Source organism: Trachurus trachurus, assembly GCF_905171665.1.
Source record: "Trachurus trachurus genome assembly, chromosome: 6".
NCBI lineage: Eukaryota > Metazoa > Chordata > Actinopteri > Carangiformes > Carangidae > Trachurus > Trachurus trachurus.
In genome coordinates, this window is record NC_139897.1 from 26836169 (window position 1) to 26855067 (window position 18899).

Sequence of the window (18899 nt, forward strand, 5' to 3'; positions counted from 1 at the left end):
AATGATTTCCCAAATCACTCCATCTTCTATTCTCCTCCTCTCTCTCTCTCTCTCTTTCTCTCTCTGTCTTTTTCTTTTTCTTTTTTTTATATTCCTCTCTCTCGCTCTTATCCAGCCCACTCAGCACTCCTCCCTTCATATGCTTCTCGTTTTTTAGTCGGGGAGTTTGTCGGTCTCACAGGATCTGTATTTCCATTTATGTTTGGAACTCATCATCATCATCATCATCATCATCTGAAGCCCGTGCTGTGGTTTGTACCTGGACGAGGTGGATTGGGGATGACGGCGGCGGTCGAGAGGAAACAGACTCAGGACCAGTTCAACCACCACCACCACCACCACCACCACCACGGTCGTAGGTGATGACAGTGATGACCTCGACCATGTGAATGTGATTGTGATGGTTCGGTCAGTGTTTGCTGTGTGTGAGGAAGTGTGTGTTTGTGTGTGTGTGATGGGTTTGGAGAGTGTGTGCCGACTCAAGAGTGAGGAGAAAGTAAGTGTTCCTTGAGGTTTACCTAACCCCTGCATTAGCGGGAGAGACCACAGTAACCAGCTCCAGATGTTTGGGAGCAACAATCCGACTGATTATTTACAACAAGAGCGAACGAACATCGCCCTCTTTCTTCACAGTTTCACAGAGTTTTTTTTTTTACTCTTTGCTCCTTCGCTCGCCGGTGCCCGAGTTAATGCTTAATCCCAGCACAGGCCCTTAATTGCTGAGGCCAAGCCCTGTTTATGGGAGGGAGGGAAGGAGAGAGGGAAGGAGTGAGGGAGGTGACTTGGACTTGTTCTGATCAGTCACTGCAGACCAGAGACAGAGAAGCTCAGGGACTCATCTCCAGCACTCAGGCACCGGGACTCAGCCGACCAGGAGACGCCACCATGCCCAAAGGAAGCCACATATCCAAGGGCCTCGCCGCGGCCTTCGTCATCCTGACCCTCTCGGCCATCGCCTGCATGGTCACCATGATCGTCTTCTACAAGGTGAAACTCTCAGAGATCGACCCCACGCCTCTGCCGACCTTCGAGCCCACCACCGAGCCGCCGCCGCCCGACCTGCGGCTGCCGAGGTACGTGATCCCCCGGAGCTACGAGGTCTTCCTCCAGCCTCACCTCTACAGCAAGATCATCGAGGAGGTCAACGTCACCAGCCCCAACCAGACGATGCTCTTCACCGGAAACTCCACGGTGCACTTCTACTGCGCCCAGAGGACCAGCTTCATCTACCTGCACAGCGTGGACCTGGCCGTTTCCAACGCCGCGGTGAGGAACAAGGACAAGAACGTCATGCTTAAGGTTTCCGACATGTATCACGATGACAAGGGTGACTTTCTCGTAGTCGAATTGGAGGAAAGTTTGGACGAAGAGGGAAATTACAGTTTGTCTCTGGAATTCAAAGGAGAGATAGCAGACAATCTGAAAGGGCTTTATGTGAGCTCCTATGTTGAAGGTTCCCCAGAGTATGAAGACGATCCAAACGTAGATAGGTGAGTAATATCAAATATCTAAACTCAAAGATTTCAACTTTCTCTGTGCAGAAAATGCGTAAATTTTGTCTGTGTCTGTGAAAAATACAACAGGTCTGTAGAGTTATCCTCCAATTGAGCGTAGCTATCGGTTCATCTAAAAGATAAAAGTGGCGGTTTCGATGTCCGACTCTATAAACAAAGATGGCCGCCAGAGAAGGTCTCGGACAGTCTACACAGAAATACAGTTTCTCTAATAGACACCTTAATGTTACCTGTGCTGACGGACATATTAGTGCCAGGGTCAAAGTGGCTTAATTTAACCCAGGTGATCCCTGAAGGCAGCCTTACCTGTGGAACGACGTTAGCGAACATGTTTCCCTAATGAATTCTGGGGGATTGAACTGACATAGCTAGGCTACAGGTGTAGGCTAGGCTACGTCAAACTCCCGTTCAGAGAAGGAACAAGCGGAAACAAAAGAGGTGGAAAAACAATGAAATCGTATCGCAAAACTTTTCCCTTTTTTGTTTCTTTTGTTTCCAAAACCCAACATTAAGTAAAATGGAGTAAAAAAAAAATGAAAACAAGCTATTGACGAAAACACCTTTCTCTATCTAATCTAATAACACTAATCAGGAAAGAGACTCTGTGTTCAATAAAATCAGTCTGATCATTGACATGCGATGACAAAGATTTTACTTTCTGTTTAGACGAACCTGAATAGCCTACTGTACTTCACTTATCTTTGATGTGTGGTGCTAAAAACAGATAAAACCAAATACGTATAGGCTATATAGAAGATCATTCTACTTACCCTTTTTCTATTAACTATATTAATATCATAATTTAAACAGGAAGTAGGTTTGAATAAACACAACACTGATTAATATGAGTCATAACAATAACTTGGACATCATAAAATGTTGATGACGCTTCAATATAAATGTCATACAGACAATGATTTAGAGCAGTCTGATTATTATTGCCAATTCATTTCACATTGACAGGTCAAATCACTATTGGAAAAGTCGAACACTCTCACGTACACACTAGTATTTTTTTTTTATATCACGTTCAAATCGATTGGTTTCCCTTTACACTGAAGGTCTTTTTACCTGGTTAAATAAAGGCTAAATAAAAATAAAAATAAAGGTTAAAAGTTGAATTATCTTTATTATCCCCAAGGGGCGAATTGTTGTGCAGCCAGTAGCATTTGACTACAGTAAATCAATCACACACACACAAAGAAACCTAAAATCTAAATAAACATAGGTCCAACTGGTAAAAAGTCACACTGAGCAGCAGGAACAAAGGAAAGAGTGTGATCCTCTAACAACAACCTCCAAAATCCTTATGAATAATGATAATAGGACAATACAGCACCAACTTAACATAAAACCACCATTGTTTGTTTTCTCCCACCAACCGTATATATTATATGAACTAATATCTAATATAGCTATAAAACTTAGAGCCCAGATGTTAATGCTGTGTAATGAGTCCAGTTACTGCACCACAGACCTGCAGGTGCATTGTTATTGACCCAGAGGAGTTAATCATGAAGCTCAAATCACTTCCTCATGTGTTGTTTTTTAAATATGAGCTGCTGAAATACTCACTGCCCTTATACAGATTCCTCGCCGTCACCAACAATGAGCCGACTTATACCAGGAGGATTTTTCCTTGTTTTGATGAGCCCGACATGAAGGCAGTGTTTCACGTGACCATCATCCACAGGGCCGACACCACAGCTCTGGCAAACGCACGCTTCGGTAAGAAAATATGAATAATAAAGGTGTTATAGTCATTGTAGCCTACAACATACTATAACTGGTGTATGTGTTTATTTGGCTTCTGCTCACACAGTAGCTAATAAAGAAATAACAGCACATCCTTCCCCTTGTTCCTTTCCTTGTCTCCTCTTCTGCAGAAAGCAATGTTAATCGTGATGGTTGGAAATACACCAAGTTTTATCCGACGGAGAACATGTCCACGTACCTGTTCGCCTTCGCGGTGTCAGAGTTTACGGCAAAAAAATCCACGAACCATGAACGGGTGGAAATTAATGTACGTATTTCACTGTGGACCAAATGTTGTAAAGTCCATGTTGCTGTTGCTTCATCTTCTTTTTATCTCCCACGCAGACCTACGCCCGTCCTAAGGCCATCACTGACGGACACGCTGACTACGCAGCCGAGATCACCGGGAAGATCCTCAGCTTCTACGAGGAGTTTTTTGACATACAGTTCTCTCAGAAATCGCTGGGTAAGAGAGACCAATGTTAGAAACTTCTCTTCTGTGACAAAGTGGGGTAGCCTATGCTGAGCTACAGTTTGCTACCCATCTCATTTTTATATCATTTAATATCATCACTACTGAGAATGTATTTAGACATTCAGGTTGAGAATGTAAATCATATAGACAATGTAATGAATGAATGAATATTTTGTTGCATCCCTCTCTGACATCTGAAGTAGATGCAAAAAGATAAAGTCCTTGTGTCACGTGCAGGCAAAGTGTCACTGTCATCGGTATCGGCACTGGTTATAAGAAGCAGGAAGTTATAGGGTTAGAGTCATCATGCATCCCTGTTCTAAAAGGTTTTATAACATAGCGTATATCCAAACATAACCCAGTGAGAGGACTTTCCCAGATAAGACTCCTCTCTCCAGGTCTCAATGAGCAGTAAAAAATCCCCCACAGCTCTGGAAACACTGGGGTGAATCGCCCAACAGCAACATTTGGTTAAACTGACCATGTATCTGAAATCTAAATTGTTACCAAAGACCAAAACCACTGGAAGAAGAATCATCAGGAAATATCCTGTTTAGGTTCTGGGTCTGATCATATCTGGAAGTCATAGTTTGAAACATCTGGGGAACTGTGTCTCTGGACTCGGGGTAATTTGTGCACCAAAACAAAAAACAAACGGATAGTTCAGGTCTGATGAGCATCACCTCCTCTGGCTTCACTCGGTGTGGTGGTTCTTTTTTTTTGCATTTGTGTTCAATTTTTTCTGGCGTTTGGATCTTGAACATTGCCCGTAATATTTGTGCCTCCATACGTGTATGTGTCTTGTCCTTAAAGGGATAGTTCAACATTTTGGCAAATTGGCCCATTGCCATAATCGCTATAGTCATAGCAGTAGGTTCGTTACCTTTAATTGTCGGTGCAAGCTATTTTTAGAACGGCTGAGCAGAGCCGTGAGCTGCTCATAGCTACGCTACGGAGGCTCATGGGATTTCTTGGTTTCCCTCATCAAATTCATCAAATACACAATCCAACAACTCCAAAACGCTCTGGTGGACAAGTTGTGACCTGCACATTCACCACGCTATGAGATAATAACAGAACGTTACCAGACAGAGTTGTTTTAGAGGTAAATGCAGAGACTGCTTGCTGAAAAACTGCCCCCAGTGTTCAGTGTTTTTGCATGAATTTACCTCGAAAACAACTCCATCTTGTAACGCTCCGTAATTGATTGATTGATTGATTGATTGATTCAATTTATTGTCATTACACATGTTAAAAAACAAGGCAACGAAATGCAATTTGCATCCGACCAGAGTGCATATGCCGTATAATAAAAAAAATTATCTTACGTGGTGAATGTGCAGCAGCTCACAACTTGTCCACCAGAGCGTTTTGGAGTTGTTGGATTGTGTATTTGATGAGTTTGATGAGGGAAACCAAGAAATCCCATTAGCCTCCGTATAGCGTAGCTATGAGCAGCTCGCCGCTCTTCTCCACCTTTCTAAAAATAGCTTGCACCGACAAATAAAGGTAACAAACCTACTGCTAAAACTATAGGGATTATGGCAATGGGCCAATTTGCCAAAATGTTGAACTATCCCTTTAAAGTCCACTGTATTATTCTCTATCATCATTATTTTGACATACATCTGGTTATGTGTGTGTGTGTTTCCTTTAGACCAGATTGCGCTGCCAGACTTGGCCCCTGCAGCGATGGAGAACTGGGGGCTGGTCACCTACCAGGAAGGAGTCCTGCTGTACGATGAAAGAGTTTCCTCATTACTACTCAAGGAAGTGATCGCTTCTATCATCGCGCATGAATTGGCTCATCAGGTCAGAGGAGAGAGAGAGAGAGAGAGAGAGAGAGAGAGAGAGAGAGAGAGAGAGAGAGAGAGAGAGAGAGAGAGAGAACAGTTTGTGTTTTCCCTGCAATAAAAATGAAATAGTTTTATGAGGCCGATTTTACGGGTGAAGCACCTGGCGTCGATCTTTGTCCATCTGTGAGAGGATTTTTTCAGATTCAGATTCAGATTCAGATTCAGGATGGATGAGATGTTTTTGGAGCACCAACTCTTCTGTGTTGTCGTTTACTTACCCAGTGGTTTGGGAACCTGGTGACGATGAAATGGTGGAACGAAGTCTGGCTGAACGAGGGCTTCGCCACCTACATGTCCTACTTCGCAGTGGATCACGTCGAGCCTTCATTCAGCATCGTGAGTTCAGATTTCTGCTGCAGATTCTCTTTCGAAAAAAGTCACTAAAGCAAGTTTTTCTTTCTGGTTGCAAAGCTTTTCCTGAGTCATGTGACATTTGCGTCCTCCTTATCTTTGCCCGTTTCAGAGAGACAGATCCTTCTTGAGCGAACTCCACTCTGCCTTTGAGGAGGACGCTCTGGCCTCGTCCCACCCACTCAATCCTCCAGCGGACGACATCCAGACCACGGATGAGATCATGGAGATGTTTGATACTATCACCTACAGTAAGGTACAGTAAGAGTCGTTGTGTTCAGCGTTTGTGCATCACTCTAGCAAACAGTGTGTAACACAAAATCACACACAACCATGGGATCAGCATGAGAAAACTGTGGTTTTATATATATGATCTATGCTTTTCTGGTCTCTGATCCATGCATCAAGTGCCTCCCCGAGCACCGGCAGGAAGCTCTACTTCAACTTGATTTCTTACCTCTTTGTGCTCAAGTCATTCTGGGTCATTTAGCTCTTTATATTTATCAACCTAGTGAAATAAATCTAGTCCATACGTTTTCTTCTGGCTCGGTATACGGCACAAATCTGGCCCCGTACAGCAGCATTATTTCCACATCTTCTGGCTGGATAATAACCAGAATCTGCCCAGTAATGGAAGTATTTATATATATATATATATATATATATCCAGATGTGTGAGGACAAGAAGTTACATTGGGGACAGCTCTTTTGATACTGTGCAGTGGTGTGTGTGTGTCATTAAACTTATATACATGCATGTTTGTTCTTCTACAGGGAGCCAGTGTGTTGAGGATGCTGGCCGACGCCGTGGATGAGAGAGTTTTCAACCAAGGGATCAGAGTAAGCAACAGTTTCATTCAGTGGTTGTGTAGTTGTGCTACAAACAAACCTGTGGAGGAAGTAGTGACCCGGAAACTTTCCTCTACCAAAAATAAAAGCCCAGAGCTGAGAGAGGATCTAAACCCAGAGATTTATGTTAAAAATAAAGATAAATTAAATTAAAAGATAAATCCTCCACAATTAACCCAAATGGCCTGGATGACCAGCTTTCATCCTGTTCTTCTACCTCTGCTTTAACCAGATTTTCTCTGAGTATATGTATGTATATATAGAGAAATATACTTATTTGACCCCAGTTGCTCCTTGTGTAAACACCAAAATAGAAAAAGTTGGAAGTTTTTTAACATTAGTGATATTAAATCTCCATGGATCCTGAAGCTGCGTGGCGACCTCTGACACCGGACCGCTAGAGACTGACCTCAATGTCTGTCAGTCAAGACAAATTTGTTGTTTTGTTTTGTTTGTTGGTGGTGAGGAGATGTGGACACTGTAGCGTACGACGACGACGACGATGACATGACTTACAACATGGGCGGGGAACCAAACTACCGCACCGGAGATTTCTAATTTGATGCTTCAGTTTGCAGTAGGATGGGGGGAAAAAATAACATCTACATCGTAACTCACACAAACTTTATAATATTGTGTTTTCCTGGTCCAAAAAAACAGGAAAAAAAAGAAAGAAATGTAAACCACATCCAGCCAACATAATCAAGGGGTTTCACTTACTCTTTGGAGACACAGGGATAGTTGTACAGTAGATGGACGTATATAGTATAAAGCCTTCATACACACAAAGACAAGAGCAGGTTTGATTTGTCCGCCCTCAGATCCCCTCGTGATACTCGTGCAGATTTTCCCTCTGGACCGGACTGAATTCATCGCTAATGCAACAAAAGCTCCGTCTCAGTTACATAAGTTTATTTGCACATCAATAAACAACATTTCCATCATATATCCAAATCCGATCTGTTGACAATAACATCGTATTACTGTTTCTCTGAAGTCAAACATTCCAACATCTGGTTCATGTCTGTTGCAGTGGGAAAAAAGGCAGCACACACACACACACACACAACAATGTTTCTTATCCACTTGTACTTCATGAAATCACCGGGGGTGTTGAGTTGTTTCCCAGTGGGATGGTGCAGACGGTCAGAGTGATCCCGAGCTCCTCTGCAGACCTACAACACCTGCTCCATCATTCGCTATAGCCTGTGTCCAGAAAATCATAGAAAGCTTGTTTTCGGCAAAACATTTATTTCATCATTACATCCTCTCGCGCTCCGCTGCTGGCAGCTGTGTTTGGATATCTCCATCCAGTTTTCAGCATCAGTTATGAATACAGTATTTTAATTGTTTTGACTACAGAGTGAGGTGTGTTAACTATAAACCTGCCTCTCTTGTCCGTTTCTGTGTCTTTTAGACGTACCTCAAGGCCAATGAGTATGGGAATGTTGACCAGAAGAACCTGTGGGAGCATATACAGAAGGTCCGGCCTCGTGAGATGTGTTTTGAAATTATTTTTTTACCACCTCTTGTTTTTAATAATAATTTGAATACAAATATTACTTACTGTCTGCAGGCTGTAGACGACGATAAAGGTGACATGAAAGACGTTGCCAAGGTGATGAGCACCTGGACCGATCAGATTGGTTATCCAGTTGTCACCATCAACACGACCAGTGGAGTGGTCTCCCAGAAACGGTTCCTCTACAATGACACGGGTGAATCAAGGTTTGTGCTAAAGACGCTCCACTGTCAGTCAATCAATTATGATGTTCTAAGTACAGATAAGAAAAACCACAGACCAGTGTTTCTACTTCCTCTAAAACATTAACTATTAAAGGGATAGTTCACCCCAAATTCAAATTTCACTCGTTATGTAGAAGTTTCAGAGTCCTCCGTGCCTTCTCTGAGTTACGGGGGGGTCCGTGCAGCAGTATTTGTCCATATAATGGTTGTGAATGGTGCTCACTTTTCTTCGTTCAAAAAGACACACCAAAAAACATCCAAATACCTTCATACTGCTCGTCTGTAATGTGATGTCCCTCTTGTATTGAAGCCCCGACATGAGAAATTGTTGTTTTTAATAAGTCTATATTTTAAGCTTGTTTGTAGCGGAAGCTCCCAGTGTCTCAGTTCACTGCTCTTCCGAGATTTGCACTGATCGGGCAGTATGGAGGTATTGTTGTATGTTTTTTGGTGTGTCTTTTTGGACGAAGAAAAGTGAGCACCATTCATAACCATTATATGGACAAATACTGCTGCGCGGACCCCCCCGTAACTCAGAGAAGGCACAGAGGACTCTGAAAATTCTCCCAGCCCTTAGTCGACATGAGGGTGAGTAGATAATGAGTGACATTTGAATTTTGGGTGAACTATCCCTTTAAGAAAAGAAGAAGGAAAGAAGCTTGCGTGAGGTGAATGAGGAGCAACATGTGTGCATCGTTAAATGTGGCGTCCCACAGGGGTTTCTACTGGGGCCACTACTTTTTTTTTTTAATTAAAGCTACATTTAATTATACAATGACTCAGATGACTAATGCGATGGTTGTAGCTCACATTGATGATCTTAGTTTCCCTGAACTCTATAGCTTTTTAGTCTCTGAAAGTGTTTAATAATGCTTTCCGGATGCTTAATTGTTTGTAGTTATTGTTTTGGTGATATTATTACCAATATCACAGATCAACAGTTGGACAGTGTCACCCTCTATTTGTAGACAGTTTCGATGATATTACCTCTCACTGGGATCTGTATAATTGTTGCCAAACACATACATTGGTCATAGTAATCATAACTTCTTCCTCCATTGTAATTTTATGTCCTCTCTATGATTAGAAAAGATTGTTTACCTTCACTCCAGTATCTCTCCAAAGGCCAAAGTTCAATCATGTATCTGTCCTGTCACGTTCCTTCTGGGAGGAGTAGTAGTTGCAAAAAAAATAATAATTAAGGAGTCAATTTCCCCACGTCTGTTTTCAGCTGGCAGAAAACCCAGTGTCATTACATCAGCACCACCTTGTTAACCAAGTATGTTTCTGCCAGGCCTGCATGAATCACTGCGCTTGGCCCTATGGAGTGTTTCTGAAGCAATGCTTTGTAACTATGAGCTCCATAACACCACTGTGCTTGAGTTCAATGATAGATCAACACACCGTGACCTGGTTCAGAGTTTAGACAGGAGAACAGCTCTGGAGAGACTTGATGGTACACATCACTGGACCTTTATTTTGACTTTTCACTGTGTCAGAGCTTTTGTAATTACCATGCAGTGTTTTAGGGTTACCACATGTACCTGTTATATCTTGGCTTTGACATTTGTTTTTTGTTTTTTCTTTTGTCCATTTAGTCTTTTGTGGGATATCCCGATAAGAGTCATGTCAAATAAAACTGGATTTCCCCTTTTCTTCTTCCGGGAGAGTGGCCCAGGTAACCGAATACACAGCACACAACAGAGGGAATAAGGGCCAGATGCACTAAAGGGTTTTAACAGGGGTTGATTATTCATTCTGCTGCATGGATGAGATTGAGAAACAAAAATGAAGCCAAATCCTGCAGCGTGATCCCACTTCTTTTAGTGCATCTGGCTCCACGTTCCTCCAAACACTCAATTTTTAACAACTTTGGTTTCATATTTGAGAAAAACAAAAACATTTGAATAGGTAGTCACTGTGGGTTTTTTTTGATTGAGTACAAGTCAGTCATCTTTTTGTTCTAACACTACTTTGACATTTTCTACCATACCAATGATTTTTTTTTCGTTATGTATGACTTGTCTTTAACCAAAATGTGTCTTGTGAACAGTATCACTCGACCCGTTCCACTCTGGGGAGGGAGAGTGGATCCTGGCAAACGTGAACTGTACTGGATACTACAGAGTCAATTACAACCCAGAGAACTGGGACGCACTCCTGAAGCAGCTGTTAACAAACCCACATGTGAGTACGGAGCCAGACAACGAGTTAACGAAAACCAATCTCCATCTAGATACTGTCCATTTTACAAGGTGCCTTTTTTTTACGAGGAAGTAAAATTACACCAAGATGCCCGGCTGAATTCTTTGCCCTGAAGTTCTCAGAGAGAGACGGTGGAAGAAATGAAACCTTGACTCATTAATCCAGAATTGAGAAAATTGTTAACATACTTATGTGATTGTTAATTTTGCAGAAAAGAGCCGGCAAACACGAGTCAAAAAACACAACCGAGGCACACAAGGAAAGTGAGTCAAAGGGTATCTAATGAAGAAAAAAAAATCAGCAAGGTTCACACAGTCCATTTTTGCATTATTGTGAAGATTGGATCAGTTTTGTATAAGAGGAAGGGGAAAAAAGGCAGCTGAATGTTGTGATTGAAGGAAACCAGACGACTTACAACTGAACCTGACTCCAGAAAGAACCTCGAGGGGGAATAAATGTTTTGACAAGTGAAAAGGTTCAAAAGTTACTGGCAATTAATTTTGGCCAGATCGAGCCCTGGAGGGATTTTAATCCAAACAGTCCAAACTGTGTACCTGCAGGTCATGAACTTGGTGCTGATGATTAGACGCCCCGATCGCTAAAGACCATAGAGGCCTGGGCCCCACTCAGAGAATATAACATACAATACTAAGAAACCTGCTGTGGTTTGTTCACTGAATTAGGGTCTATAAATTAATTATGTCATCAACATCTGTTTAACATCCCATGTCTAGTGGAGGCTGTTTGGTCCAACACCTCATCCAGGCTGAAATATCTGATCTTCCTCAAGTACAACCGGCAGATCAAAGGTCATTACGTTGAGCCATTAGTGAGATTTGATGGCATCAACACTTAGTTATTCCTGTCCATGCTGTTGGGAACACAAACATCTGTACCGGAAAATACAGGAATCTCTTGAATCGTGTGAACGCGAACAGAACAAGTCTTGGTCTGGGGACCAAAGAACGCCTGTGAAAAACTTTACGACTCGCTGGTGGAAGGTCAGGGGATCAATAAAGTCGCTGTGAATCCTCTTTTGGTGGGAAATGTATGGCTGGCTTAATAAAATTTAAAGTCAATACATCAAATAGTTGCGGAGACACGTAACCGTAGACCAAAGCGGTGAGCCAACAGATAGACAGTTAATGTCATTCACATGGAAAAGCCTCTGGATCATTGGACAGCTCAAAACAGAACCAGCCAAAACTTGTATTTAATGTAATATTCAATCTTTTTATACAGTTGATCCCAGTGATGAACAGAGGACAGCTCCTTGATGATGCATTTAACCTGGCAAGGTAAGAACTACTCAGTCCACTGGGATCCTGTTTATCCAGGTCTCTACAGCAATGAAGATTATTCTTCTTTCAAACATGAAGTACTTGCTGCACTATCAGGTACTCTACCAGACTTGCAGGGCGTACAACCCCTTCCATACAAGACAAACTTGTAGACTGTGACAAGACCTTTAAATCAAGCTCCCTGTTGTAGTTTACTTTTAAAAGGATCTTAAAAGGATCAATAACAAAAGAAGTAACAATTGGTAACAATAATGGTCGAGTGTTAATCCAAAATCTTTGTAGAACTCTGGAGGTAATGACCTACTATGATATTAATTTAAGTCTTTTAAGTCTTCTAATTGTTGTCGTCTTCTCTTTTCACCTCTGAACTCAACTTTTGCACTGATAATTGATTTTTGACATCTTTTCTACTTGCTGCACTTTGCAGAAGTTGTTTGGTCTCGATACCTTATATCCTGTATTTGAAAGAGATGATTGAGATTGAATAGTCATGTCGGCAGCTCATTTGTCATCCTCATTTGATCTGATCAAAGTCTGATTTCTGTGTCCCCCAGGGCCAAAATGGTCGACGTGACTCTGGCCCTGAATATAACTCGCTTCCTTCGCAATGAGAGAGCGTACATTCCCTGGGAGGCCGCTAATGAAAACCTTTGGTACTTTGTCCTTATGTTTGACCGCACCGAGGTGAATGGACCCATGCAGGTATGTATCGGAAATTTTAAAAACGCATGTTTTGTTACACTACGGTACTTCACTGTTGGTATATTACTGCATGTACTTCAGAAACTCTGCTTTAAAAATGCCTCCTCCTGCAGGCCTACCTCCGACAACAGGTGGAGGTACTGTACAACTTCTTAAGTAACTACACAGATAATTCAACTATCCCTGAGGACCACTCCCTACAGTAAGGAAATATTAATTTTACCACGGGTTATTATTATCAGTTGTAAGTTTAGCTGCCACACTGCCATACTGAACGCATAACCATCTTAAGTTGCCAAATTATGTAATATTTCATTCTATTACATTTTTGTTTTCTTCTTCATCAAGATCAGTTACATTACATTTACCATGAATTAATTAATTTATACAGTATCTGCTCTCTGTACACTGTAGCCTACATGTGTATGTAAATTGAACTACCGTGTTTTCACCCAAAGGCTCAGCCAGAGCATCGCCATAAAGCTGGCATGTTCCAGTGGACTCCCAGCATGTGTAACCATGGCGACCACGCAGTTTGCTCAATTGATGGAACCCAACAGTACCAACGAGTAAGAAAAAACATTACTGGATTCTTTCTACCACCTTTAAATCGCCCATAACTGACATGATTATGTTGTAAATTACTGGTTTATAAACCTCTGTCTAATTGTAATAGTTTTCATTATATTCTGTAGCTTTACTTTCCAGAAATGATTTTGTAAAGGTAGGTTCTGGTTAATCACCTCATCTGTTATTATGACTGTTGTATGCATTGTGGGTATCTTTAAAGCTGCACGTGGCAGGATTTTCATGCGAAGATGGACTATTTAAAACAAAATAGTGAGATCTCTAGGAATGTGATCCTGGTCCTATTAACTGAAAGTAACAAAACAATAACTGGACTTATGTTTCCAGATGCAGCTTTAAATGACAAACCCATTGACCTCTCATTACTATATTGTTTAATGCTCATTACTTTGACACATATGCATCTGTTTGCATGCATGGCAATGTGTTTGTTCATTTGCCAACATTTGTATGTAGATGTGTGTGTGGTGTTTGTATGTGATGCTGCACGTTCAGTAGGCCTATAGCTAACATGTCCAACTTCAGAAATCATCAGTTTAATTTCAGACTCAACAAGATTATTTCCAGTTGGATTAAAATAGCTTTTTGTAAAATTTGCTTGTGCTAAATATCTTATCTAGAATTAGTAATAGCAATGCCAAAGTTATCTCCAGTTTCCTTATTTAACAGAGCAGTTTCTAAGTTATGCTATTGCTACATATAGCTAGCATTAGCATTAGCAGCTGTTTACCTTGCAGTCTAAAAGAAACATTCATCTTCCAACTTGGTCAAATTGTATTTGTTTACTCACCAAGAGCCTTTCTCCAGTGGTAGAAAGTAAACGCCAATGTTAGGTTTCATCTCTGTCACATCTTAATTTCTTCTAGTGAAGTTAGTATGCTAACCAGCTAGCGCAGGCCAGCCTGGTCTCTTTAATAATTGTGTTTGGCAGTAGGAAAAACATACAAATAGCCAGCCCACTTAACTACACCCGAAAAAGGTCAAAACTGAAATGAGACTGACACCTGAAGATCACAATAGAAATGATGTAGATGGATTTCTTTCTTTCGTTCTTTCTTTAAATGGAGAAATTTTGTCATTAAAACATCAACATCTGTAAAAGTTCAAGTTCAAGACAATTGGTTAGACAACTGAAAAAGATCAAGTATGGGAAAACCAAGAGTTATTAAGTTCGGAAACTGTTTGTGTAATAAAAGGGTGTGCTTATTTTTGATGCAGAATCCACGCCAACCTGCGATCTCAAATCTACTGCCAAGCTTTGGCCTATGGTGGGAAGGCAGAGTGGGAGTTTGTCTGGGAGAAGTATCTGAGCACCAGTGACACGTCAGAGAGAGACCAGCTCCGAAGTGCTCTGGCCTGCACCAAGAAAATCTGGCTGCTCAACAGGTAGAACGGCAAAAAAAAAGGGCCTGAAAAACACAGTTTTCATTAAGTGAAGAGTGAATCGTCAGTGTCTTCTTATCTTGCAGATTACTTGCCTACACCTTGGACCCTGAGAAGATACGTCTAATGGATGTTGCTTCCACAATATCGGACATAAGCGCGAACGTGGCAGGGCAAGCGCTGGCCTGGAACTTTGTCAGGGCTCACTGGGAATATCTCAGTCAGGGGTAGGTCCATTGGGTTGTGCCCCTGTTTTCCTGACTCATGAAAGTCTATCTAAGATTGTGTAGTTGGGTTTGACCAGTATTGATTGGAAGTGGCAGACATGACGATATTAGTTTTGGTCTGAGGTCAATGATGGGCATTGCTTAATTTTAAAGTTTCTATATTTTGTTGTTTTCAATTTAGATGGATTAGTACAGATTGACTACTCGACACTATTAATCGTTTTTATACATGAATTTACCTATTTGTCTCGTAACGTTCTGTTATTAACTCATAGCGCGGTGAATGTGCAGGTCACAACTTGTCCACCAGAGCCTTTTGGAGTTGTTGGATTGTGTATTTGATGAGTTTGATGAGGGAAACCAAGAAATCCCATTAGCCTCCGTAGCGTAGCTCTGAGCAGCTCACGGCTCTGCTCCGCCGTTCTAAAAATAGCTTGCACCGACAATTAAAGGTAACGAACCTACTGCTATGACTATAGGGATTATGGCAATGGGCCAATTTGCCAAAATGTTGAACTATCCCTTTAACAGAAACCCATCACATCTCTGTTTTGTTTTGTTTTTTGCCTTAACGGCATAAATTACAACTAATCCCAGTTAACCAGTAACTGGATTTAATTTTGTGGCTTATCAATAGAACCAAAGTCAGCAAAAAAAAAAAAAAACCTAGAGTAACAATGAATTATACAGCTTTAAATGTTTGCGTCTCTAGTACGGATATCAGAGTTGGCCACACAATAATCATTGATTACACAGCCACACAATAAAACACTGCTTACACAGCCACGTGATTAAGGCAATAATATCTGCAAATATGGTACTGTAGCAGACTCGGGTTCATAAAGCAGTAGCACGCAAACCTATGGTGCCGTGATTGGTGAATGTTGTTGGTGTAGTCAAGGAACTGATACTGATGAGTTACAGATAGACCAATGGTCAATTGAAGACATTTCAATAAACAAGCAGCCTCCATAAAGAAGAAGACAACAATGGTGTTTGTATCATCAAGTACAAAGGTTCCTCTCATTTAATCAGTCCTTATCATTCACACACCTTCATAAAAACCTCACGGTCAGCGTCGTTACCAGGAAGCCTGACTGATCACTTATCAGAGTTTAGATAGGCCTACACTAAAATAGACTGGGTTTCATTTCATGAGCAAACAGAGACACCTGAGATTGATCTTAATCAAGCAACCAGCAGGGATTATCTCTTATAAATACACATTTTGTCCATTAAGGCTTGTTCGTATGAATAAAAACACATCCTAGTTCATTCATCTGCTTCTAATATTCAGTTTGTGTTGAAATTCCTCTAGAGAGGTGTTTATTTATCTGTAATCCATTTGCTGCCGTTGCCTCACACTGAAAGCTGTTCCTAATAATTTGCTTTCTATCTTTCTTCTCTGTGCTGACAGGGGTGAAATTGGGCTGATGGCGGTGACCAGCCGGTTCTCAACACAGTTTGAACTGGAGGAGGTAATTACTCATGTTTTATCATATAAACATGATAACACAGCACGGATTGACGTCAAACAGGATGATTGGTAACCAGCCAAGCACCAATTATTGATGAGCACCAATAGGCTACACCCTGATATCTTATCATCAGTCCATCTGTCATCAGGCGTTTCTGACTTTTTACCCGTTGAGATGAGACATAACTCAGAAATACTCTTGCTCAGTCTTTTTTTTTTTTCAACAGAGCAGTTTGTAAATTATGCTGTAGGGTAGTTGCTTAGCTAGCATTAGCATTAGCAGCTGTTTACGAGAAGAAACATTGTTGAGTTCAAGGAGTAAAGGTCAAACTTTATTCCTGTAGGCTACTCACCAAAGCTTTGAAAGCAGCACCACTGTTTGTTCTCATCCCCACTATCCAGTCTTTTCCTACTCCTTAAGTTAGCATGCTAACAAGCTAGCGTGGCTCGTCACTTTCCGATACCGAGTCACTGTAGCCTCCAATCTGCCAGCAAGATGTAGCGCAGCTCGGAGAATGTGTTATTTGACTTACAAATATTTTTAATGAAACTTATAAACATATTCAATTCTCATTTGTAGACCTATAAAACATTATTTTAGATTAATTCATTGAGGGTGATTATATTTAGGCTAATATCTTTCACAATGTAAACTAAACTGATCCAAGGAGTAGGCTATTTCTTTGTGAACTCAAAGCCTGACCTCTAATTGTTGTCCAGATGTTTAAAACACATCAATCAGTCATGCTCTTTTGTGTTTCTTTTTTCTTTTCTTTTCTTTTTTTTTTTTTTAGCAAATTGTCACTCAACTGGGAATAACCTTTTGTACATTGTCAGTCATCAATTGTCAATAGTTCCTACAGCACGAGGGCGTGTGTATGCGTGTGAGTCGGGGTCAAAATGAACTACAATGTGTGTGTTCCTTCCCAGTGATGAAGGATCATGTCCCAGGATTAGGGTGTGTGTCCCTGATGTGTTTTTAATAGTATTTGGACAACAAGTGAGTTCAGTGATAAAGATGAATAAGGAATAATCAGAGTAATCAGGCTCTGGCAACACAGGCAACACTCAGGAGGATTATTGATTAATTCTGCTTTTGTTCTTTGCTTATCTGATGAAGAGTAAATGACTACAGCAATGTATTACGATTATGTATATTTTCTCTTAATTATGAGGACAGTGTGTCATTATTAGTAGATCAGGCTTGTGTGTTTCCTCTTCTTTGGTATAAAGCAGTGTGCTCCAACGGGTATTGCCCTAACATCGCTTTATCATCTGTTTTTGTTCATGCAGCTGCAGCGGTTTGCCAGTGACTACGCTCTTGGTTCTGCCACCAGGATGGTGGAACAGGCCATAGAGCAAACCAGAGTCAACATCGAGTGGGTCGGCGAGAACAAAGAGGCTATATTGGAGTGGTTTGAAGGAGAATCATCTTCGTAGAGTGAAAGAAATCCACGTCAAGAACAAGAACTGATCATTTCCAGGTCTACTTTGTGGACAGGGGAAAATAAGACTTGAAAAAGAAAAGGACAGCATAGAGAGTATTAACTCATGTACATTATTTATATTCAGTATATTCAGTGGAAAAACAGGCAAAGTAAATAGATTTCTTGACTCCGCTGTTTGTGATTTTGCACATGATGCTGCTGCGGCATCGATTTTTACAATCAAAGTTTTTTTTAAAGTGTTTACAGTGGCAAATATGAATTTGATGGGGAAAAAACAGCTCCAATTTGATTGCTGCTACTTTCCAGACCAGCCAGAGCCAAAGGACAGAACCTCATGTGTTTGTTTGTTAGTTAGTTAGTTAGTTAGTCAACATATCTGTATGTGTATAGTATAAGTTTTAATCAATAAATCAATTTATTCTTGTATGTCCCTGAAATTGTTATTTTTAATTTTTTAATAAAACATCTACATCATGTTAAACAAGAGGCCTGTCATTCATTATGTCAGCTTGATTTACCTGGAGAACATTGTGCATGTTGTTTTATTTACAGGTCACTACTGAAACATCTTAGAGGTGTGTTTAGATTAAATAAATGACTAATTAATGTCTCACTTTTTGTGTTTTAGGGATGTTCTGATATCAAAAATGCATATTGGGCTGATGGCAAATAATTTATTTTGGTGCTCATCCTTATCTTGTTATTTGAGTTTCAATCATAAAAAAAAAAAATCCAGGAATGACTAACTCTTCCTCCACTGGTCGTCCTAAAACAAAAACCACTTTGAAATTAAAGCCTTGTTGCATATTTTCCTCAGTGAGACCACAAACTGTCTCAGTGTGTCCCCGCAACCCTTTAACCAGTTACTAAAGACATTTCTGCAGCTTCATTTAATGATAAACTGTCAGAATTTTTTTTTTTTTTTTTTGGTGCTTGCTAAATTTAATCACCCCGAGGCCAATCCATGACTTTGGGCTGAGCTGCAACTAAAACACTTTTTAAATTTATGTGATGACGCTGTA

The 18899-nt window shown here is 40.8% G+C and overlaps 1 protein-coding gene across 1 annotated transcript; it reads left to right on the plus strand.

The window, feature by feature from the left end:
- The first annotated feature begins 174 nt into the window (after positions 1 to 174).
- On the plus strand, positions 175 to 18304 carry anpeplb (alanyl (membrane) aminopeptidase-like b). The gene is made up of 20 exons (XM_083973194.1): positions 175 to 1490; positions 3103 to 3242; positions 3401 to 3537; positions 3615 to 3735; positions 5402 to 5556; positions 5823 to 5936; positions 6064 to 6207; positions 6726 to 6791; positions 8218 to 8283; positions 8377 to 8528; positions 10145 to 10224; positions 10600 to 10733; positions 11994 to 12049; positions 12607 to 12754; positions 12868 to 12956; positions 13213 to 13323; positions 14561 to 14728; positions 14812 to 14952; positions 16370 to 16430; positions 17723 to 18304. Exons 1-20 carry the CDS (start codon positions 739 to 741, stop codon positions 17867 to 17869), a joined length of 2982 nt encoding a protein of 993 aa, XP_083829320.1. The 5' UTR covers positions 175 to 738; the 3' UTR covers positions 17870 to 18304.
- The last annotated feature ends 595 nt before the right edge of the window (positions 18305 to 18899 follow it).